Genomic DNA, 17,138 nt, shown 5'->3' with positions numbered 1-17,138 from the left:
CTAGAGAAAGCCTGTGCGCAGCAACGAAGACCCAACGCAGCCAAAAATAAATAAATAATAAAAATTTTTTTTTAATGCTTTGATAAATATTCTTTTAAATATGCCCACAGGTAGAGGATCAAACTCTTGTATGTAGTACGGTTTTCTTCATTCAAAAGTATATTAGTATCAGTCCAGATCTGCTAGACCTTCCAACCACACAGACTCTTAAGACAAGCTTGAGAATTCAATTCTTGCATCACTCCAGTCAAGGGGAAAGCATACCTTATACCCCACAATGTTATCCTTGTCTTTCAGAGGTAACTATCTTTAAATCAAAAGATAAAAGCATAGTTCTCTAATCAAAAATGTATAGTGATTCTAAGGCTGTGTTTTTCAAATTGCCAGTCCGGACCCATTACACAGTCACCAAATCATATTTTTACGATCTTTTTTTTATGTGGACGATTTTTTAAAAATATTTATTTATTTATTTGGCTGCACCGGGTCTTAGTTGCAGCACGTGGGATCTTTTAGTTGCAGCACGTGGGATCTTCCTTGCGGCATGCTGGCTCTTAGTTGCGGCATGTGGGATCTAGTTCCCTGACCAGGGATCAAACCCGGGCCCCCTGCATTGGGAGTGCAGAGTCTTAACAAGTGGACCACCAGGGAAGTCCCTGATGTGGACCATTTTTAAAGTCTTTATTGAATTTGTTACAGTATTGCTTCTGTTTTATGTTTTGGTTTTTTGGCCACGAGGCACGTGGGATCTTAGCTCCCCGACCAGGGATCAAACCTATACCCCCCACATTAGAAGGCAAAGTCTTAACAAATGGACCACCAGGGAAGTCCCTCATCAAATCATTTTAGAGAGTCACTATCATGATTGTTTTAATGAACTAGGATAGAGAGGATAGAAAATATCTGGGAGCATCACATGTAGTAAAATTAGGATTCTTTCACAAAACTTTGGGTTCAGTTATAGGTCTATGAACATGTGTTTATAATTTTGTGTGTACAGGGTCACATCATAAACTATACTTCTTACTATGGGTCACAGTCAAAAAATGTGAAAAACATACCACAGAAAGTTTTCTGAGGAAAACACTGTGGCCTTGGAAATAGTAATTGATCATGAGGAAGGTTTGCAGTGAAGGGCTGGGTGTTAGTTTTGCATTCTCCTTCTTGATGTGGTGTGCCTGTTTCTCTTGCTGTAAGTTGGGGACCTGCTTTTCCACCTAACTGTAGAGCACAGCCAGTATGCATAAGCCATGTGGGCAGTGTCTGCAGACTGCAGGCCCGGCCTCTTCAAGAACCCCCTGGGTCCACAGCCTCAGCAAAAGCTCTAACATACACACACTCCCTTCTCCACCCCTAGCCCCACCGCCACCCAAGGCTGGATACCCTCATTAGGTCACATGGACTTTTAAAAGAATATGGAAAAGAAGCATTCTAAATGCTTGACTACATATTCCAAGCATACGCATTAGCAGATAGAGAACTGAAGCCCAAAGCAGTAAAATAACGTGTCCTGGGTCACAGCAGATCCAGAACTAAAACAAGTCACCAGGTTGCCTCTGTGACTTTTTAAATTATATAATTAATGTACAATGTAGGAAAATTAGAAAAAAACAGATTAACAAAAATATGAAAAAACGTGCATTCTTACAAAATTAGATCATAACGAGCATTTCTGTAACTTGCATTTTTCATAAATATGTTCATATATTTTGAACATTTTTCCACATTAATAAATTTACTTTTACCTTCATGTTTTACATATTGTTCATTCTTCCATTGTACCATAATTTAACCATTCCCCTATTGTCCCATATTTGTTTGCAACTTAGGAAAAGAATGAGTTTTTAATCATCTTAAACAATTTCCTAATTTGATCAGTAAATCTTTCCTTGAACTCCCCTGGTGGCGCAGTGGTTAAGAATCCGCCTGCCAGTGCGGGCGACATGGGTTCGAGCCCTGGTCCGGGAAGATCCCACATGCCGCAGAGCAACTAAGCCCGTGCACCACAACTATTGAGCCTGCACTCTACAGCCCACGAGCCACAAGTACTGAGCCCGCATGCCACAACTACAGAAGCCCGTGGGCCTAGAGCCCGTGCTCCACACCAAGAGAAGCCACCGCAATGAGAAGCCAGCGCACCACAAGGAAGAGTAGCCCCCGCTCACCGCAACTAGAGAAAGCCCATGCATAGCAACGAAGACCCAACGCAGCCAAGTAAGTAAATAAATAAATGAATCTTTCCTCAATAAATCTCCTTTGCCACCATCCTGTAAATGACAGTCACTTACTCAAAGCAAATATTCTTTTTTTTTTTTTTTTTAATTCTTTATTTATTTATTTTTGGCTGTGTTGGGTCTTCGTTTCTGTACGAGGGCTTTCTCCAGTTGCGGCAAGCGGGGGGGCCACTCTTAATCACAGTGCGCGGGCCTCTCACTATCGCGGCCTCTCTTGTTGTGGACCACAGGCTCCAGACGCGCAGGCTCAGTAGTTGTGGCTCACGGGCCTAGTTGCTCCGCGGCATGTGGGATCTTCCCAGACCAGGGCTCGAACCCATGTCCCCTGCATTGGCAGGCAGATTCTCAACCACTGCGCCACCAGGGAAGCCCAAAGCAAATATTCTTTAGTCATATATTTTAATTTTACAAACAAATTTTACAAATGGGGAGAGGGGATCTTTCCTTTCTTATCAGTAGGTTTATAAATTTAAAAATATGGGCTGGGTTTCTTTGATAACAAGTGATGGCAGGGCAAGCACCCAGACAGGGTAGGAATTTGCACCACTGTGGCACAGAAAATAGTTGTTTCTAGAAAGAAGACGTGGCTGTCATCAGATATTATGAGTATTAAGACTTTATTGAAAAATCAGAAAGACTTATACACAATTAATTAATTGGGAAATATTATTAAATGCCTTTCCTCTTTTAGACATATTGCTAGGCAGTGGAGACAGGTACTACACATGGTAAAACGATCTAAGAGAGGAAACTGACACTGATTAGATAATCATCCTATTGAATATGTAATAACAAAGATGAGTGTTCTAGAGCAGAAGAGCATGGTGCTGTCAGCACACCTACCTGGCTTGGGGAGACGGCAGTAACTTCCATGAGGAAGCAGTACTTGAACTGAGCTCTAATCAGGGGAAAGGAATGTTCAAAGGTCCAAAATAGAGGGAGCATGGAGACTTCTCTGGTGGCACAGGGGACAGAATCTGCCTGCCAATGCAGAGGACACAGGTTTCAGCCCTGGTCCGGGAAGATCCCACATGCCACAGAGCAACTAAGCCCATGCACCACAACTACTGAGCCTGTGCTCTAGAGCCCGCGAGCCACAAATACTGAGCCCGCGTGCCACAACTACTGAAGCCCATGCACCTAGAGCCCGTGCTCTGCAACAAGTGAAGCCACCACAATGAGAAGCCTGTGCACCACAACGAAGAGTAGCCCCCACTCGCCACAACTAGAGAAAGCCCGCACGCAGCAACAAAGACCCAACACAGCCAAAAATAAATAAATAGATTTATTAAAAAAAATAATAATAATAGAGGGAGCATGGCAAACAAAGACGGAAAGACCAGTGTGGTTAGAACAGAGTAAAGAAGGGACACCAGACCGAGGAGAGCCTCACAGGCCATAGTAAAGAAACTGATTTGGAGGACTTTATCCTGAAAGCTTTGGAAAGCCATTGAAAAGTTTTAAGCAGCAGATAACATATCAGCTGAATGTCCCAGAGACATCTTTAATTCAATACATACAAAATCCAATTTCATTGTTCCTCTTTCTTATTTCCCAATTTCTTATTTCCCAATTTCTGTAAATGGCACTACCCTTCTTCTCGTTAGTCAATTTAAGACTGCCCTCTAAGTCAAGCGGGGATAGGCTGTATGAAATATGAAATACTGTATGACTTCACTTGTGTGCAAAATCTAAAAACATTGAACTCATAGAAACAGAGAGCAGAATGATGGTTGCCAAAGGCTGAGGGGTGAGGGAAATGGAGGGATGTTGGTCAAAGGGTACCAACATTCAGATATAAGATGAAAAACTTCCAGGAATCTAAGGTACAGCATGTGACCATAGTTAACAATACTATACTGTGTACTTGAAAGATGCTGTGAGAGTAGAGCTTTAATGTTCTCACCATAAGAACAACAACAAAATGGTAATTGTGTGAGATAAAAGATGTGCTAACTAATAAGAGAAAGAAGAACAAAAAAAACCCGAAGTTAGCAGAAGGAAAGAAATCATAAAGATCAGAGCAGAAATAAATGAAAAAGAAATGAAGGAAACAATAGCAAAGATCAATAAAACTAAAAGCTGTTTCTTTGAGAAGATAAACAAAATTGATAAACCATTAGCCAGACTCATCAAGAAAAAAGGGAGAAGACTCAAATCAATAGAATTAGAAATGAAAAAGGAGAAGTAACAACTGACACTGCAGAAATACAAAGTATCATTGGAGATTACTACAAGCAACGATATGCCAATAAAATGGACAACCTGGAAGAAATGGACAAATTCTTAGAAAAGCACAACCTTCCGAAACTAAACCAGGAAGAAATAGAAAATATAAACAGACCAATCACAAGCACTGAAATTGAAACTGTGATTAAAAATCTTCCAACAAACAAAAGCCCAGGATCAGATGGCTTCACAGGCGACTTCTATCAAACATTTAGAGAAGAGCTAACACCTATCCTTCTCAAACTCTTCCAAAATATAGCAGAGGGAGGAACACTCCCAAACTCATTCTATGAGGCCACCATCACCCTGATACCAAAACCAGACAAAGATGTCACAAAGAAAGAAAACTACAGACCAATATCACTGATGAAAATAGATGCGAAAATGCTCAACAAAATACTAGCAAACAGAATCCAACAGCACAATAAAAGGATCATACACCATGATCAAGTGGGGTTTATCCCAGGAATGCAAGGATTCTTCAATATATGCAAATCAATCAATGTGATACACCATGTTAAACTGAAGGAGAAAAACCATATGATCGTCTCAATAGATGCAGAAAAAGCTTTCGACAAAATTCAACACCCATTTATGATAAAAACTCTCCAGAAAGTAGGCATAGAGAGAACTTACCTCAGCATAATAAAGGCCATATATGACAAACCCACAGCCAACATCATTCTCAGTGGTGAAAAACTGAAACCATTTCCTCTAAGATCAGGAACAAGACAAGGTTGTCCACTCTCACCACTATTATTCAACATAGTTTTGGAAGCTTTAGCCACAGCAATCAGAGAAGAAAAAGAAATGAATCCAAATCAGAAAAGAAGAAGTAAGGCTGTCACTGTTTGCAGATGACATGATACTATACATAGAGAATCCTAAAGATGCTACCAAAAAACTACTAGAGCTAATCAATGTATTTGGTAAAGTAGCAGGATACAAAATTAATGCACAGAAATCTCTTGCATTCCTATACACTAATGATGAAAAATCTGAAACAGAAATTAAGGAAACACTCCCATTGACCATTGCAACAAAAAGAATAAAATACCTAGGAATAAACCTACCTAAGGAGACAGAAGACCTGTATGCAGAAAACTATAAGACACTGATGAAAGAAATTAAAGATGATACAAACTGATGGAGAGATAGACCATGTTCTTGGATTGGAAGAATCAACATTGTGAAAATGATCGTACTACCCAAAGCAATCTACAGATTCAATGCAATCCCTGTCAAACTACCAATGGAATTTTTCACCGATCTAGAACAAAAAATTTCACAATTTGTATGGAAACACAAAAGACCCTGAATAGCCAAAGCAATCTTGAGAAAAAAAAACGGAGCTGGAGGAATCAGGCTCCCGGACTTCAGACTGTACTACAAAGCTACAGTAATCAAGACAGTATGGTACTGGCACAAAAACAGAAATATAGATCAATGAAACAAGATGGAAAGCCCAGAGATAGACCCACGCACATATGGTCACCTTATCTTTGATAAAGGAGGAAAGAATATACAATGGAGAAAAGACAACCTCTTCAATAAGTGGTGCTGGGAAAGCTGGACAGCTACACGTAAAAGAATGAAATTAGAACACTTCCTAACACCATACACAAAAAATAAACTCAAAATGGATTAAAGACCTAAATGTAAGGCCAGACACTATTAAATTCTTAGAGGAAAACATAGGCAGAACACTCTGACATAAATCACAGCAAGATCCTTTTTGACCCACCTCCTAGAGAAATGGAAATAAAAACAAAAATAAACAAATGGGACCTAATGAAATTTAAAAGCTTTTGCACAGCAAAGGAAGCCATAAAGAAGACAAAAAGACAGCCCTCAGAATGGGAGAAAATATTTGCAAATGAAGCAGCTGACCAAGGATTAATCTCCAAAATTTATAAGCAGCTCATGCAGCTCAATATCAAAAAAACAAACAACCCAATCCAAAAATGGGCAGAAGACCTAAATAGACATTTCTCCAAAGGAGATATACAGATTGCCAACAAACACATGAAAGGATGCTCAACATCACTAATCAATAGAGAAATGCAAATCAAAACTACAGTGAGGTGTCACCCCACACCAGTCAGAATGGCCATCATTAAAAAATCTACAAACAATAAATGGTGGAGAGGGTGTGGAGAAAAGGGAACCCTCTTGCACTGTTGGTGGGAATGTAAATTGATACAGCCACTATGGAGAACAGTATGGAAGTTCCTTAAAAAACTAAAAATAGAACTACCATATGACCCAGCCATCCCACTATTGGGCGTATACCCTGAGAAAACCATAATTCAAAAAGAGTCATGTACCACAGTGTTCATTGCAGCTCTGTTTACAGTAGCCAGGACATGGAAGCAACCTAAGTGTCCATCGACAGATGAATGGATACGTAAGATGTGGCACATATATACCATGGAATATTACTCAGCCATGAAAAGAAACGAAATTGAGTTATTTGTAGTGAGGTGGATGGACCTAGAGTCTGTCATACAGAGTGAAGTAACTCAGAAAGAGAAAAACAAATACCATATGCTAACATATATATATGGAATCTAAAAAAGAAAAAAAGGTTCTGAAGAACCTAGGGGCAGGACAGGAATAAAGACACAGATGTAGAGAATGGACTTGAGGACACGGGAAGGGGGAAGGGTAAGCTGGGACGAAGTGAGAGAGTGGCATGGACATATATACACTACCAAATGTGAAATAGCTAGCTAGTGGGAAGCAGCCACGTAGCACAGGGAGATCAGCTCGGTGCTCTGTGACCACCTAGAGGGGTGGGATAGGGAGGGTGGGAGGGAGACGCAAGAGGAAGGAGATATGAGGATATATGTATATGTATAGCTGATTCACTTTGTTATGAAGCAGAAACTAACACACCATTGTAAAGCAATTATACTCCAGTAAAGATGTTAAAAAAAAAAAAGGATGTGCTAACTAACTTTATTGTGTTACACATTTCACAATATATTCATGTATCAAATCATCACATTTACAGTTTAAACTTAAACAATGTTATATGTCAATTATATCTCAGTAAAGCTGGGAAATAAATATAAAATTGCTCTCTTGCGCTTTATGCTTGATCCAATCAAGTTATCAATTTATTCCTAAATTTCTCTATTTCCATAGTATCAAATCAACTCAGTATCATTCCTGCTGCCACCATTTCAGTTTAAACTCTCTACCTCTTGCCTGGACTATTATAGTAGCCTTCTAGTTGGTCTGAATCTCTCTTCCTTCCCTCTGTCACCTTTTTCCCCAAACAAACTGAGGATAACTTCCTACCCATCCTTCAGGGTCCACTCTGACTCCCAGTAATATGGTCTCACCTTCCTTTAGGCACTTCCAGCACTCTGTCTTACTCTTCTTTCAGTTCTGATATTAAGTAGCTTGAGTGATGAGACTCTGTTCTCCCATCTTCTATTTCCAATGATGAGCAGTCGGTGCCTTGCATATAGTACTGTTCAATAAGCCTTGATTATGATGGACTGATAGCAAGGCTAAAATGGACTCTCTGCTCCACTTAGAACAAACATTCCCCAACTGAATGCCACTAAGACCCTTCAGGCTAGGAAATAGCAGACCAGCTTTGCAGTGTGCCATGTCATGCCCTCACTTTCCAATGCCCTGGTACTACAGAGGAAGAACAAGAATAACATTCCTTTTTAACCTGTAAAGGATATGGACCTTTCTTGAACAGTTCTGAGAATCAAAGCAGAAAATGTGGCAGTGACATTAGTAAAGCCTTGCAAGTGTGAGAAGCACCTGAGAGCTTGTGATGGGCAGGTTGTCTGTGATAGACAAACAGACCCATAAACAGGCATAGCTACTAATTAGAAGGAGCAAAGGAGTGTGTGAGACCTTGACCACATGGATGAGGTGGTAGAGTTTCCTGAATGCCTAATTCAGGAGTCTTCTAAAAATAGGAGTTCATTCACTCTGACTCAAAAAGTAGGCGTTTGATATGGATTCTTGTGCACAGCACTTGTCAGAGGAGCATTCCTTCAGTCAGAAGTCTGAAATGTGTAGCTGTAGTCTTGCTTTATGCCTTGGGTCATCTTTGGGAGAGACTTGGGCTCTGGAGTCTCCTACTATCTCAAAGTAGCGGAGGCCTGGGACCCCTAGACCTAATTGGCTTTGGGACAGGAAGGGAGACAGAGATACCATCTCACATTTGTAGAATGCTTTCTAGTCTACACGCGCTGTTAAGCCCCTTTTCTGATGTTATCCTCATGATAGCCCTGTGAAGTGTGCTGAGCAGATCGCCCTCATTTTGTAGACAGGAAAACCAAAGTCACAGGGCCAGTCAGAAATAGCACCAAGGTCTTCTGACTCCTTAACAAGTGCTCTGTCCACCCCGCCATGCTACTGAGTTCCAGAAAAGGGAGAAGCTATTTAATAGCACTTGCCACTTAGGTGAATGGTTGAAACGAATTGCCCTAATATGGTCAGCCATTGGCTGAGTCTGGGCCCCTCTGCTTTCTGTCCACAGAGCCATGGGGGTGTTGATGTCCAAGCGGCAGACAGTGGAGCAGGTGCAGAAGGTGAGCCTGGCTGTGTCTGCCTTCAAGGATGGGCTGCGGGACAGGCCTTCCATCCGACGCACAGGTGAACTTTCAGGGTCTCACCGTGGCACGGTAGACGGCTCTGTCCAGGAGGTGCAGGAAGAGAAAGAAGCAGAGGCAAGCACCCCAGCACTCCAAGAAGAGAGCAGTGTCAACCGTGCTGCCTGGGAGAGGCTCCGGGATGGGCGTGGAGTAGAGCCGGAGGAGTTTGACAGGACCAGTCGTTTCACACCCCCTGCCTTCATCCGCCCCACCCGGAAGCTGGATGATGACAAGCCTCCAGATATCCGCTTGGAGCCCAGAGAGCCTGTGAGTGTCCAGTAAGGGCAGAATCCCGCAGTCTTAGACCTTCTGGGGATCAGGGAGCAGGACAGGGAGGCCTGGGTATGGTTGAAGTGAGACTCAAAACCAGAAAGATGGAGCTGAGTCTTTGAATTTCTTCCCCAAGAATAAAAATGTTACATCCTGGATTTGTCTTAGTGAAAGACTTGAGGAAATGGGTGATAAGGAATTATACCATGCCAGCCCTCCCACCTAAGGGATAATACTGTCCCCTGTAGGAGGCATTTGGAAATTTGGGGTGGGGGTAGGGGGAGTTCAGGAAGGTCACAAAACTGGGAGTTGCTCCTGGTATTTGGTGCCAAGAAAAACAGGGATGATAAGGGTCCTGCAATGCCTGGGACAATCTCTCACAACAGATTATTCTTTCCAAAAATGCTAGTAGCATCCCTGCTCAGAAACATGATCACAGAGACCTGAGCAGCTGGAAGAACCTACTGGTTCTTGTCTTCCAGAGAGAAAGCTCTATTGCCATAACATTGGCTTCAGTTCCTTTAGGCTGCTCCAGGGTCACTCAGCCCCAGGCAGGTAGCACTGTGCTTGGTGGCCTAGGATCTTGCTGCTGTGTTTATACATCCCTATACACTCCTGCCATCTTTCCCCAGGTTGTTAATGATGAGATGTGTGATGTCTGTGAGGTCTGGACAGCCGAGAGCCTCTTCCCGTGCAGGGTCTGCACCAGGGTCTTCCATGATGGCTGCCTGCGCCGCGTGGGCTACATCCAAGGAGACAGTGCCGCGGAGGTGACTGAGACGGCACACACGGAAACAGGCTGGAGCTGCCACTACTGTGTGAGCCTAGACTGCAGGGATGGTGGGCTCCTGCACTGCCAGAGATTTGGCACATTTCCTGGAGGCCCAGTCTTAGAACACTGGTTTCTAGGCAGTAACCTGAAGAGTATTCAGGTTCGGGTCACTAGAGTTAGGACAGACTTTCCTTACCTCAGTACTGTTGACGTTTGGGGCACAATAATTCTTTGTTGAGCGGGCTGTGTGCACTGTAGGATGTTTAACAGCATCCCTAGCCTCTACCCATTAGACGCCAGTAGCACCCACCCCCAGTTGTGACAACCCAAAATATCTCCAGATACTACCAAATGTATCGTGGGGGAATGAAATTGTTCCAATTGAGAACCACTGAGCTAGAGGACTGAATGGGTAGGACGAGACCTAATTATTCACAACGAATTCTGCTTGGAGCAGTACTTACTCTCTGTTAGTCTATAGTTGTCATTCATTGTATTCATCTGAAAAACCAACCTGAAATCCTAACCGGCTTGCTTCCAATAGGGATGGATTCCATCCAAGGAAAACATCTTAGTCCTAAGATTCTCACTTGGTCTTCTACCTAACTCTTAGGAGCATTTTTCTTCATCTCTGAAGCAATCATTTTGTGAATTAAGTAACAAAGGCCTGTTGATTCAGAACTTTGCAAATTATACATAAATGCCTTCCAAATTTTGAAAAGATTAAAAGCCACATTCATAGCCATTTCTCAGCACACCTGAATAGAGTTCAAGTCTTGCTTTATTGATCTGTTGCCCTGCAGATATCTTCATCCACTGATTTCAGAGTAAGGAGTATCTGCTGATCCCCTCTTCTTCCTGCTGCCTAGGAGAAAGCAAAGATGTGCCACTTTCTAACAAATAACACTTTCTCTATGGCTTGTCCATAAAATGAAGTATAGAACAGTTATTTCCAGTCACTTAAATACCTTCTCCCCAGCTGGAATATGCCACAGCAGAGCCTGCTCTACAGGCAATCTTCTCTAGTCACCACTCCTCCAAATGCTAGCCTTTTCACACTCACAGCAACTCGGCTTGGCAGTGTTCTGCTGATGTAGGACTGAGTGTCTCCTTCCTAAACCCTCAGGATTACACGGCTCCCTTCCTGGCTTTCTGTCACAGTCCTGCCTTCATTACCACCACTCTCCACCAGACCTTTTACAAAGCCTTCTTCCAAGCTCCTCCCTTTTCTTTCCTTCCCTTCACAGCCAAGCTTCTTGAAAGGACTTCATTATCTCCTTGTGGTTCTGCAACCACTTGTAATTCGGCTTCTGCATCCATCATTTTGCTGAATTAGCTCTTCTAAGGTCGCCAGTGACCTAATTGTCAAGTCCGGTGACCTTTTCTCAGGAATCTTTTACTTGATCTCTCTGATGTATTTAGCACTTCCTTACTGCCCCCCCTTTTCTTAGGGTATGAGTATTTTTGTGAGAATTATTACACAAAACACGGAAACCAGAGAAAATAGAAAATCAATAAAATTCCATCTGACTCGTATAACCACTGTTAACATTACCTCCTACATTGTACAACTCTCTTTTCTTGGCTTCCAGTACCCTCTACTGATTCTCTTCCCAGGTTCTCCTCTGACCATTCTTTCTTTCTTTTTTTTTTTTTAGATTTTTTTTTTTGATGTGGACCATTGTTTAAAGTCTTTATTAAATTTGTTACAATATTGCTTCTTTTTTATGTTTTGGTTTTTTGGCCACGAGGCACGTGGGGTCTTAGCTCCATGACCAGGGATGGAACCCACAACCCCCTGCACTGGAAGACAAAGTCTTAACCACTGGACCGCCAGGGAAGTCCCGACCATTCTTTCTAAGTGCCCTTAGTTTCTTGTCCCAGTCCTAAATGCTGGTGTTTCTCAGGGTTCTTTTCCCACTATACTCTCTCTCTCTGGGTCTTCATCCACTTCGGTGGCTACTCCACCATCTAAATACCAATCATTCCCAAATCTGTGGGTCCAGACCTAAATTTCCTGTCTCTTGGACTTATATCCATCTTGATGTCTCACAGGTACTTCACACTCAACATGCCCCCAAATGAACTCATCTTTTTCCCCAAACCCATTCTCCCTCCCTGCCTTGTCTCTGTGAATAGTAATACCACCACCACCCCACAGTTACCAATCCCAACTCATTTCTCTCCCTCACCCCTCACGTCCAGTGAGTCAGCAGGTCCTATACACTCCACCTCCTAATCTCTCTCAAATCTCTCCCCTTTTCTTCATTCTTATGTCTTAGTTTAGCCACTTATCTTTTCTTTATTGCAACAATTACTTAACTGCCCTCCATGCCTCCAGACTTTGCCCATCTAATCCATTCTCCACACAGCAGACAAAGAGCTGACCATGGCACTCCACACTTAAAAACCCTTCCGTGACTCCCATTTGCCCTCAGAAAAAAAGGCCCAATTTGAGGGGCTCAATAAAGGGCATTTGAAGCACTTCACAGTCAGGCTTCTGCCTACCTCCCCTGCCTTATCTTTTATCCCCACCCTACCCTCTCCCAAGACACATACACACACACATTCTACATTCCAGCCATACTAAACATCTCACAGTGTTGTACACCATTGTGCCAAGCATATACTAGGTGCTCAAAAAGTGTTTATTGCAAGAATGGTTTGAGTTCTTCATGAAATGGGCAAATGAATAGACATGAAATGTCTGCTCCTGTTCTTTACTGGTATTTTAGAGGGAAAATGATCTACTATAAAGAATATTCGGTAGTTTAAAGACTGTAAGACTGTAAATTAATGCTAACAAAATAACATATCAGTGCTCTTTTGGAATTAAAACTTCCCTGGCACCCCAAAAATATTCATTTGGTTTTAGGAACTTTTTCATGATGGCATCTCTTTCAAAACCATTCTGGAGTTAAAGTGATACAACTTTAGGATTAAACAATTTTTAGAAATATGGAAACTGGAGTTAGAATTAAACTTTTTTAACTAAAATACTCTTTGAACACAGCCTAACACAGAAGCCACATACATAAAATGGATAAAGATGGAGCTGCTCTGGTTGATGGAGCTAGGGATTCAGAACCCTGCCCACTTGCCCCCTTCTCCCTTGCAACAGCTTCCTAGGGCACCTCCAGGGAACCCCTAAGCTATCTCAGAGAATAATTCAAAAACCACTATTTTAGTAAAAGGAACTCAGGGCTGGAGCCAGGATATCTGGGTTCTGGGAAAGATCCTGCCCAGAGCTGGACAGCTCTGAGAAAGTCCTTTCCCCTTTCTGGGGCCTCAGTCTCCTTGACTGTGAATGAGAGGCTGGGATTAGATGATCCAATAATTGCCTTCCAGCTGAAATACTGTTTCCATCCTTCTTGATCCTTGATCTTTCTTTCTTACTGGCCAACATGGCCACTGACTTAGCTCTTCCTCTTTTTCAGAACAACCTCAACTTGCTGCTAACTGAGGAAGAAATGTACAGCCTCACAGAGACCTTTCAGCAGTGTAAAGTTATCCCCGGTAAGGCTGGATGGTACTGCCAATGGAGAGAGCCAGGCAGATTTCTTCTTCATACTTTCTAGGATGAACCATGAAAGGAGTATTCCGGAATTTGTGGGGCAAGGGCATAAATGGGACCGTGTTCGCAAGCTGTTGGCCCACCACTGGCCACAGCCTGAGTTATCCTGGCTATGGAGACAAAGACTGGATGAGAGCTGTGGGTGGTGGGGCTCTGGAGGGTACCCTAGCGGTGAGTGCAGGTACTCCAGAGGCTGCGGAAAGGGTGGGCATGGCTAGCACGGGGTGCCTCCCCACAGACTGCTCCCTGACGCTGGATGATTTCCTGCGCTACCGCCACCAAACAGCGAAGCGAGGGGACAGTGACAGGGCTCTAAGTGAGGAGCAAGAGGAGCAGGCAGCCCGCCAGTTTGCAGCCCTGGACCCTGAACACCGAGGACACGTAGAGTGGCCTGATTTCTTGTCCCATGAGTCCCTCCTACTTCTACAGCAATTACGTCCCCAGGTAAGGGCCAGCTGGGGGTAAACGTCCGTGGGATACTGGGTGACAGAGACCAGGGAAACATGCCAGGCAGGTTGGAGGAGCACTGGGTACTCTCTGAGCAGGAAAGGGCTCAGGTTCCATCCAGTGACAGGTGATCCAGTGCCTAGGCTAGGGAAACTGCCCAAGGAAGATTGATTAGCGCTGGACCCCACTGCAAATGTTGGTGTTACCAGAAACGCTCTGGGCAGCTTCAAAGGGAGGGTGCAGAGGTGGTAATGGAGGTAGGATTCTCTGTGGCTTGACCGTTTACAAAATATTTTCACCTCCAGGTCTTACTATATCTCTTCTTCCCCAGAACTCTCTGTTAAGGCTTCTGACAGCCAAGGAGCGGGAGCGAGCCCGGGCCACTTTCCTGGCCCGGGGCAGCGGGAGCGCTATCAGTGAGGCAGAGTGCCGCCGTGCCCAGCACTCTTGGTTCTGCAAACGCCCCCCAGATGCTTCCTCCTGCAGTGTCAGGTCCGCTCCCTACCAATCCCTGCCCCTCCTCCTTTCTCCATGCCAAATGGCCCTTGGTATGAAAGGTACCTACCTCCCTGTTTCTCCTGCCAGTTTCTCCAACAGCCAGAAGATCCTCCTGTGCTTTACACAGTGGACAGTGACTGCTACTGGCCAAGGCGTAGAGCAGCCTCTGCTCCGAACTCCGTCGCCCCATGTCAGAAAAGCCTGGACAAGCACATCCAGAGCTTTGGGTTCACCAGAATGTGGAAGGGGCCGGACCTTTCAGTGTCCCACTCCTAACCACATGTCCTTGTGCCCAACAGCGTCAGCCATGTGGGTCCCATAGCAGACAGCAGCCCAGCCAGCAGCAGCAGCAAGAGTCAGGACAAGGCCCCGCTGCCCACAGAGCCTGAGTCCAGGTGAGTGACACCTCCTCACCTGGCTGTCTACACCCCTGACCCCTACACACACACAAGTAAGATTGGGTGTTACCCGCCATCACCCCAAAACAGCAAATGCCCACCCCAGAAACCAGACTTCAAGAGTACACATTTGACCCCAGATCCATAGGGCCAGTGAGCTGGTCTGTCACCCTGGAAGCACAGCCTGCCATCACCATGTCACGCACAAGCCAGGGCTTCCCTGAGTTTTGCCCACCTCAAGCCATGCTGCCACTGGGAGCAGGTCTCATGAGCCTCCAGGCTCAGCAACCGGCCTCACAAACCTGTTCTTTGCTTCCACTCCAGATTTGTGGACTGGCCTACCTTCCTGCAGGAGAATGTCGTCTACATCTTGGCTGCTCGCCCCAACAGTGCAGCCATTCACCTGAAACCCCCAGGATAGCATGGAGCAGAAAAGCTCAGTTTGGGGACAGTGGCGTTCTCTCCCTCCTTTACTTTCTCCCTTCCCCCACCAACCTCTGGTACTGAGACTTATGGGGATGGAGCACTGGCCACATCTCAGTTTGTCACTAAGCTTTATGGCACTGAAATCACCATTCCCATCACAAGAGAGACAGTAAATGCACTGCCACAGGGAGAAGCCCTGGGAGCTGTGGCAGTATCTGCTCCTGGACCACCCCCTGCCCTCACACCGTAGACTGGACCTGCCACTGCACACGTATATGTGTGCACACACATGCACACATACACACATGCCTAGCTGTCCATGCCTGCAGAGACCTGGTTCTTTTTGGTTGAAGAAGGACCAAAGTTCTTTCGTGAAGCCCTTGGTATAAACGAGGGGGTCTCTACTCAGCCCTTCTATTGGCCAGTTCTGATTCACAATAGATCAGTCTCTGGCCAAGTGATTCTTAATAAGGGGGCATATCAGACTCACATACTCTCCTAGAGATGCTGACAGGCTCCCTCTTCCCACACTGAAAATCCCTTCTGTGGTGAGCCACTGTTCTGGTAGGTGTGTGTTATGTCCCTCAGGTGGGGTGGGGAAATGGTTGAAAACCACCACTGCACTTATTATTTATTTATTATTTATTTAAATTCCAATTCCTGGTGACAGAGAAGGCAACTAGTCTGTGGAGTCCTAATTAGAAAAGGGAAGGCAGCCCCTCCCAGGGACTCAGAATTCTAGGAACCTCTCAGCCAGGTCATTCAAGTCCAAAAGTCTTTATTTAACAGAACAGTCCAAAACCAAGGTGAGCCATCCTGGCCCCTGTTTTTTAGGTGGGTGCTCATGGCCCAGAGCCCAGGGGCCTGAATGGAACAGGTATGATGGCAAGAGTCACAGCCCTCTGGGTTAAGTGCTTCACCCAAGTCAGCTACCACAGAGACCCAAAGCCTGAGCTCCAATGAGGACAAGGCCTGGATGGAAGAGGAGAGAAGAAGGCTCATGCTTTTCCATTCTTCCAGCTCAGCTCAACTGCAGACCTAGAAAAGTGTGCCATGGTATGGAGTACAGAGCCAGCCTTTTTCATAGCCCAAGAAAGAGCAACTCCACAGAAGCCCTCAAAAGGGATTCCTTTCAAACCACCTGACAATGAGGATAAGACACTGGAGCTAAGAAGAGGATTTGCATCTCAACTCTCTTGAACAGAGAAAGTCCCAGCAAAGCCTCACAGAAGGAAGAGGTGTTCCCTTCTCCCTGTTACTGAGATACGGCCTGAGTTGCTGCTTTTCCCCATTGCTCACTACATGTCCTTCCCCACCAGCTTAGGGCCTGGACCTGGCATGGGAAGACTTTGGGGGCAAGGAGAGGCTGCCACAAGGCCACCAAGCCTGGCCTCCCAGCCCCAGCTGTCCTTCCTAAGTTGTCATTAAATTCCCCAATCAGTGTATGTTACAGGTAAGCACAGGCCCTGGAGTTCAAGTTTCTGTTTCCAAGCTAATAGCTTAGGTTAGCCAGTTCTGACGACCAAGTTATTTGAGAGGGGGTTGGCTCAGTCATGCAGAAGTTAACACAACCCCATTGCTCAAGGCACTTCTACAGAAGAAGCAGCATACAGCTCAGTGCTGCTCAGAGGAAAGCAGGGAGCTGTAACCTGGGGCATGGTA

The 17,138-nt window shown here is 44.6% G+C and overlaps 1 protein-coding gene across 1 annotated transcript; it reads left to right on the top strand.

The window, feature by feature from the left end:
* The first annotated feature begins 1,970 nt into the window (after nucleotides 1-1,970).
* Nucleotides 1,971-15,524, top strand: PHF24 (PHD finger protein 24). Its single transcript, XM_061201160.1, has 8 exons — nucleotides 1,971-2,214; nucleotides 8,977-9,358; nucleotides 9,994-10,179; nucleotides 13,571-13,649; nucleotides 13,946-14,151; nucleotides 14,486-14,646; nucleotides 14,952-15,047; nucleotides 15,375-15,524. Exons 2-8 carry the CDS (start codon nucleotides 8,981-8,983, stop codon nucleotides 15,469-15,471), a joined length of 1,203 nt encoding a protein of 400 aa, XP_061057143.1. The 5' UTR covers nucleotides 1,971-2,214; nucleotides 8,977-8,980; the 3' UTR covers nucleotides 15,472-15,524.
* The last annotated feature ends 1,614 nt before the right edge of the window (nucleotides 15,525-17,138 follow it).

The sequence above is a fragment of the Eubalaena glacialis genome, chromosome 9 (genome assembly GCF_028564815.1).
Source record: "Eubalaena glacialis isolate mEubGla1 chromosome 9, mEubGla1.1.hap2.+ XY, whole genome shotgun sequence".
Lineage (NCBI taxonomy): Eukaryota > Metazoa > Chordata > Mammalia > Artiodactyla > Balaenidae > Eubalaena > Eubalaena glacialis.
This window is presented reverse-complemented; position numbering and strand designations above follow the sequence as displayed.

Coding starts and splice junctions, on each gene's coding strand:
- PHF24 (XM_061201160.1), top strand. CDS start 8,981: ATGGGGGTGTTGATGTCCAAGCGGCAGACAGTGGAGCAGGTGCAGAAG. Junction 14,647..14,951: donor GCTTCCTCCTGCAGTGTCAG/GTCCGCTCCCTA, acceptor TGTGCCCAACAG/CGTCAGCCATGTGGGTCCCA. Junction 15,048..15,374: donor CCCACAGAGCCTGAGTCCAG/GTGAGTGACACC, acceptor CTTCCACTCCAG/ATTTGTGGACTGGCCTACCT.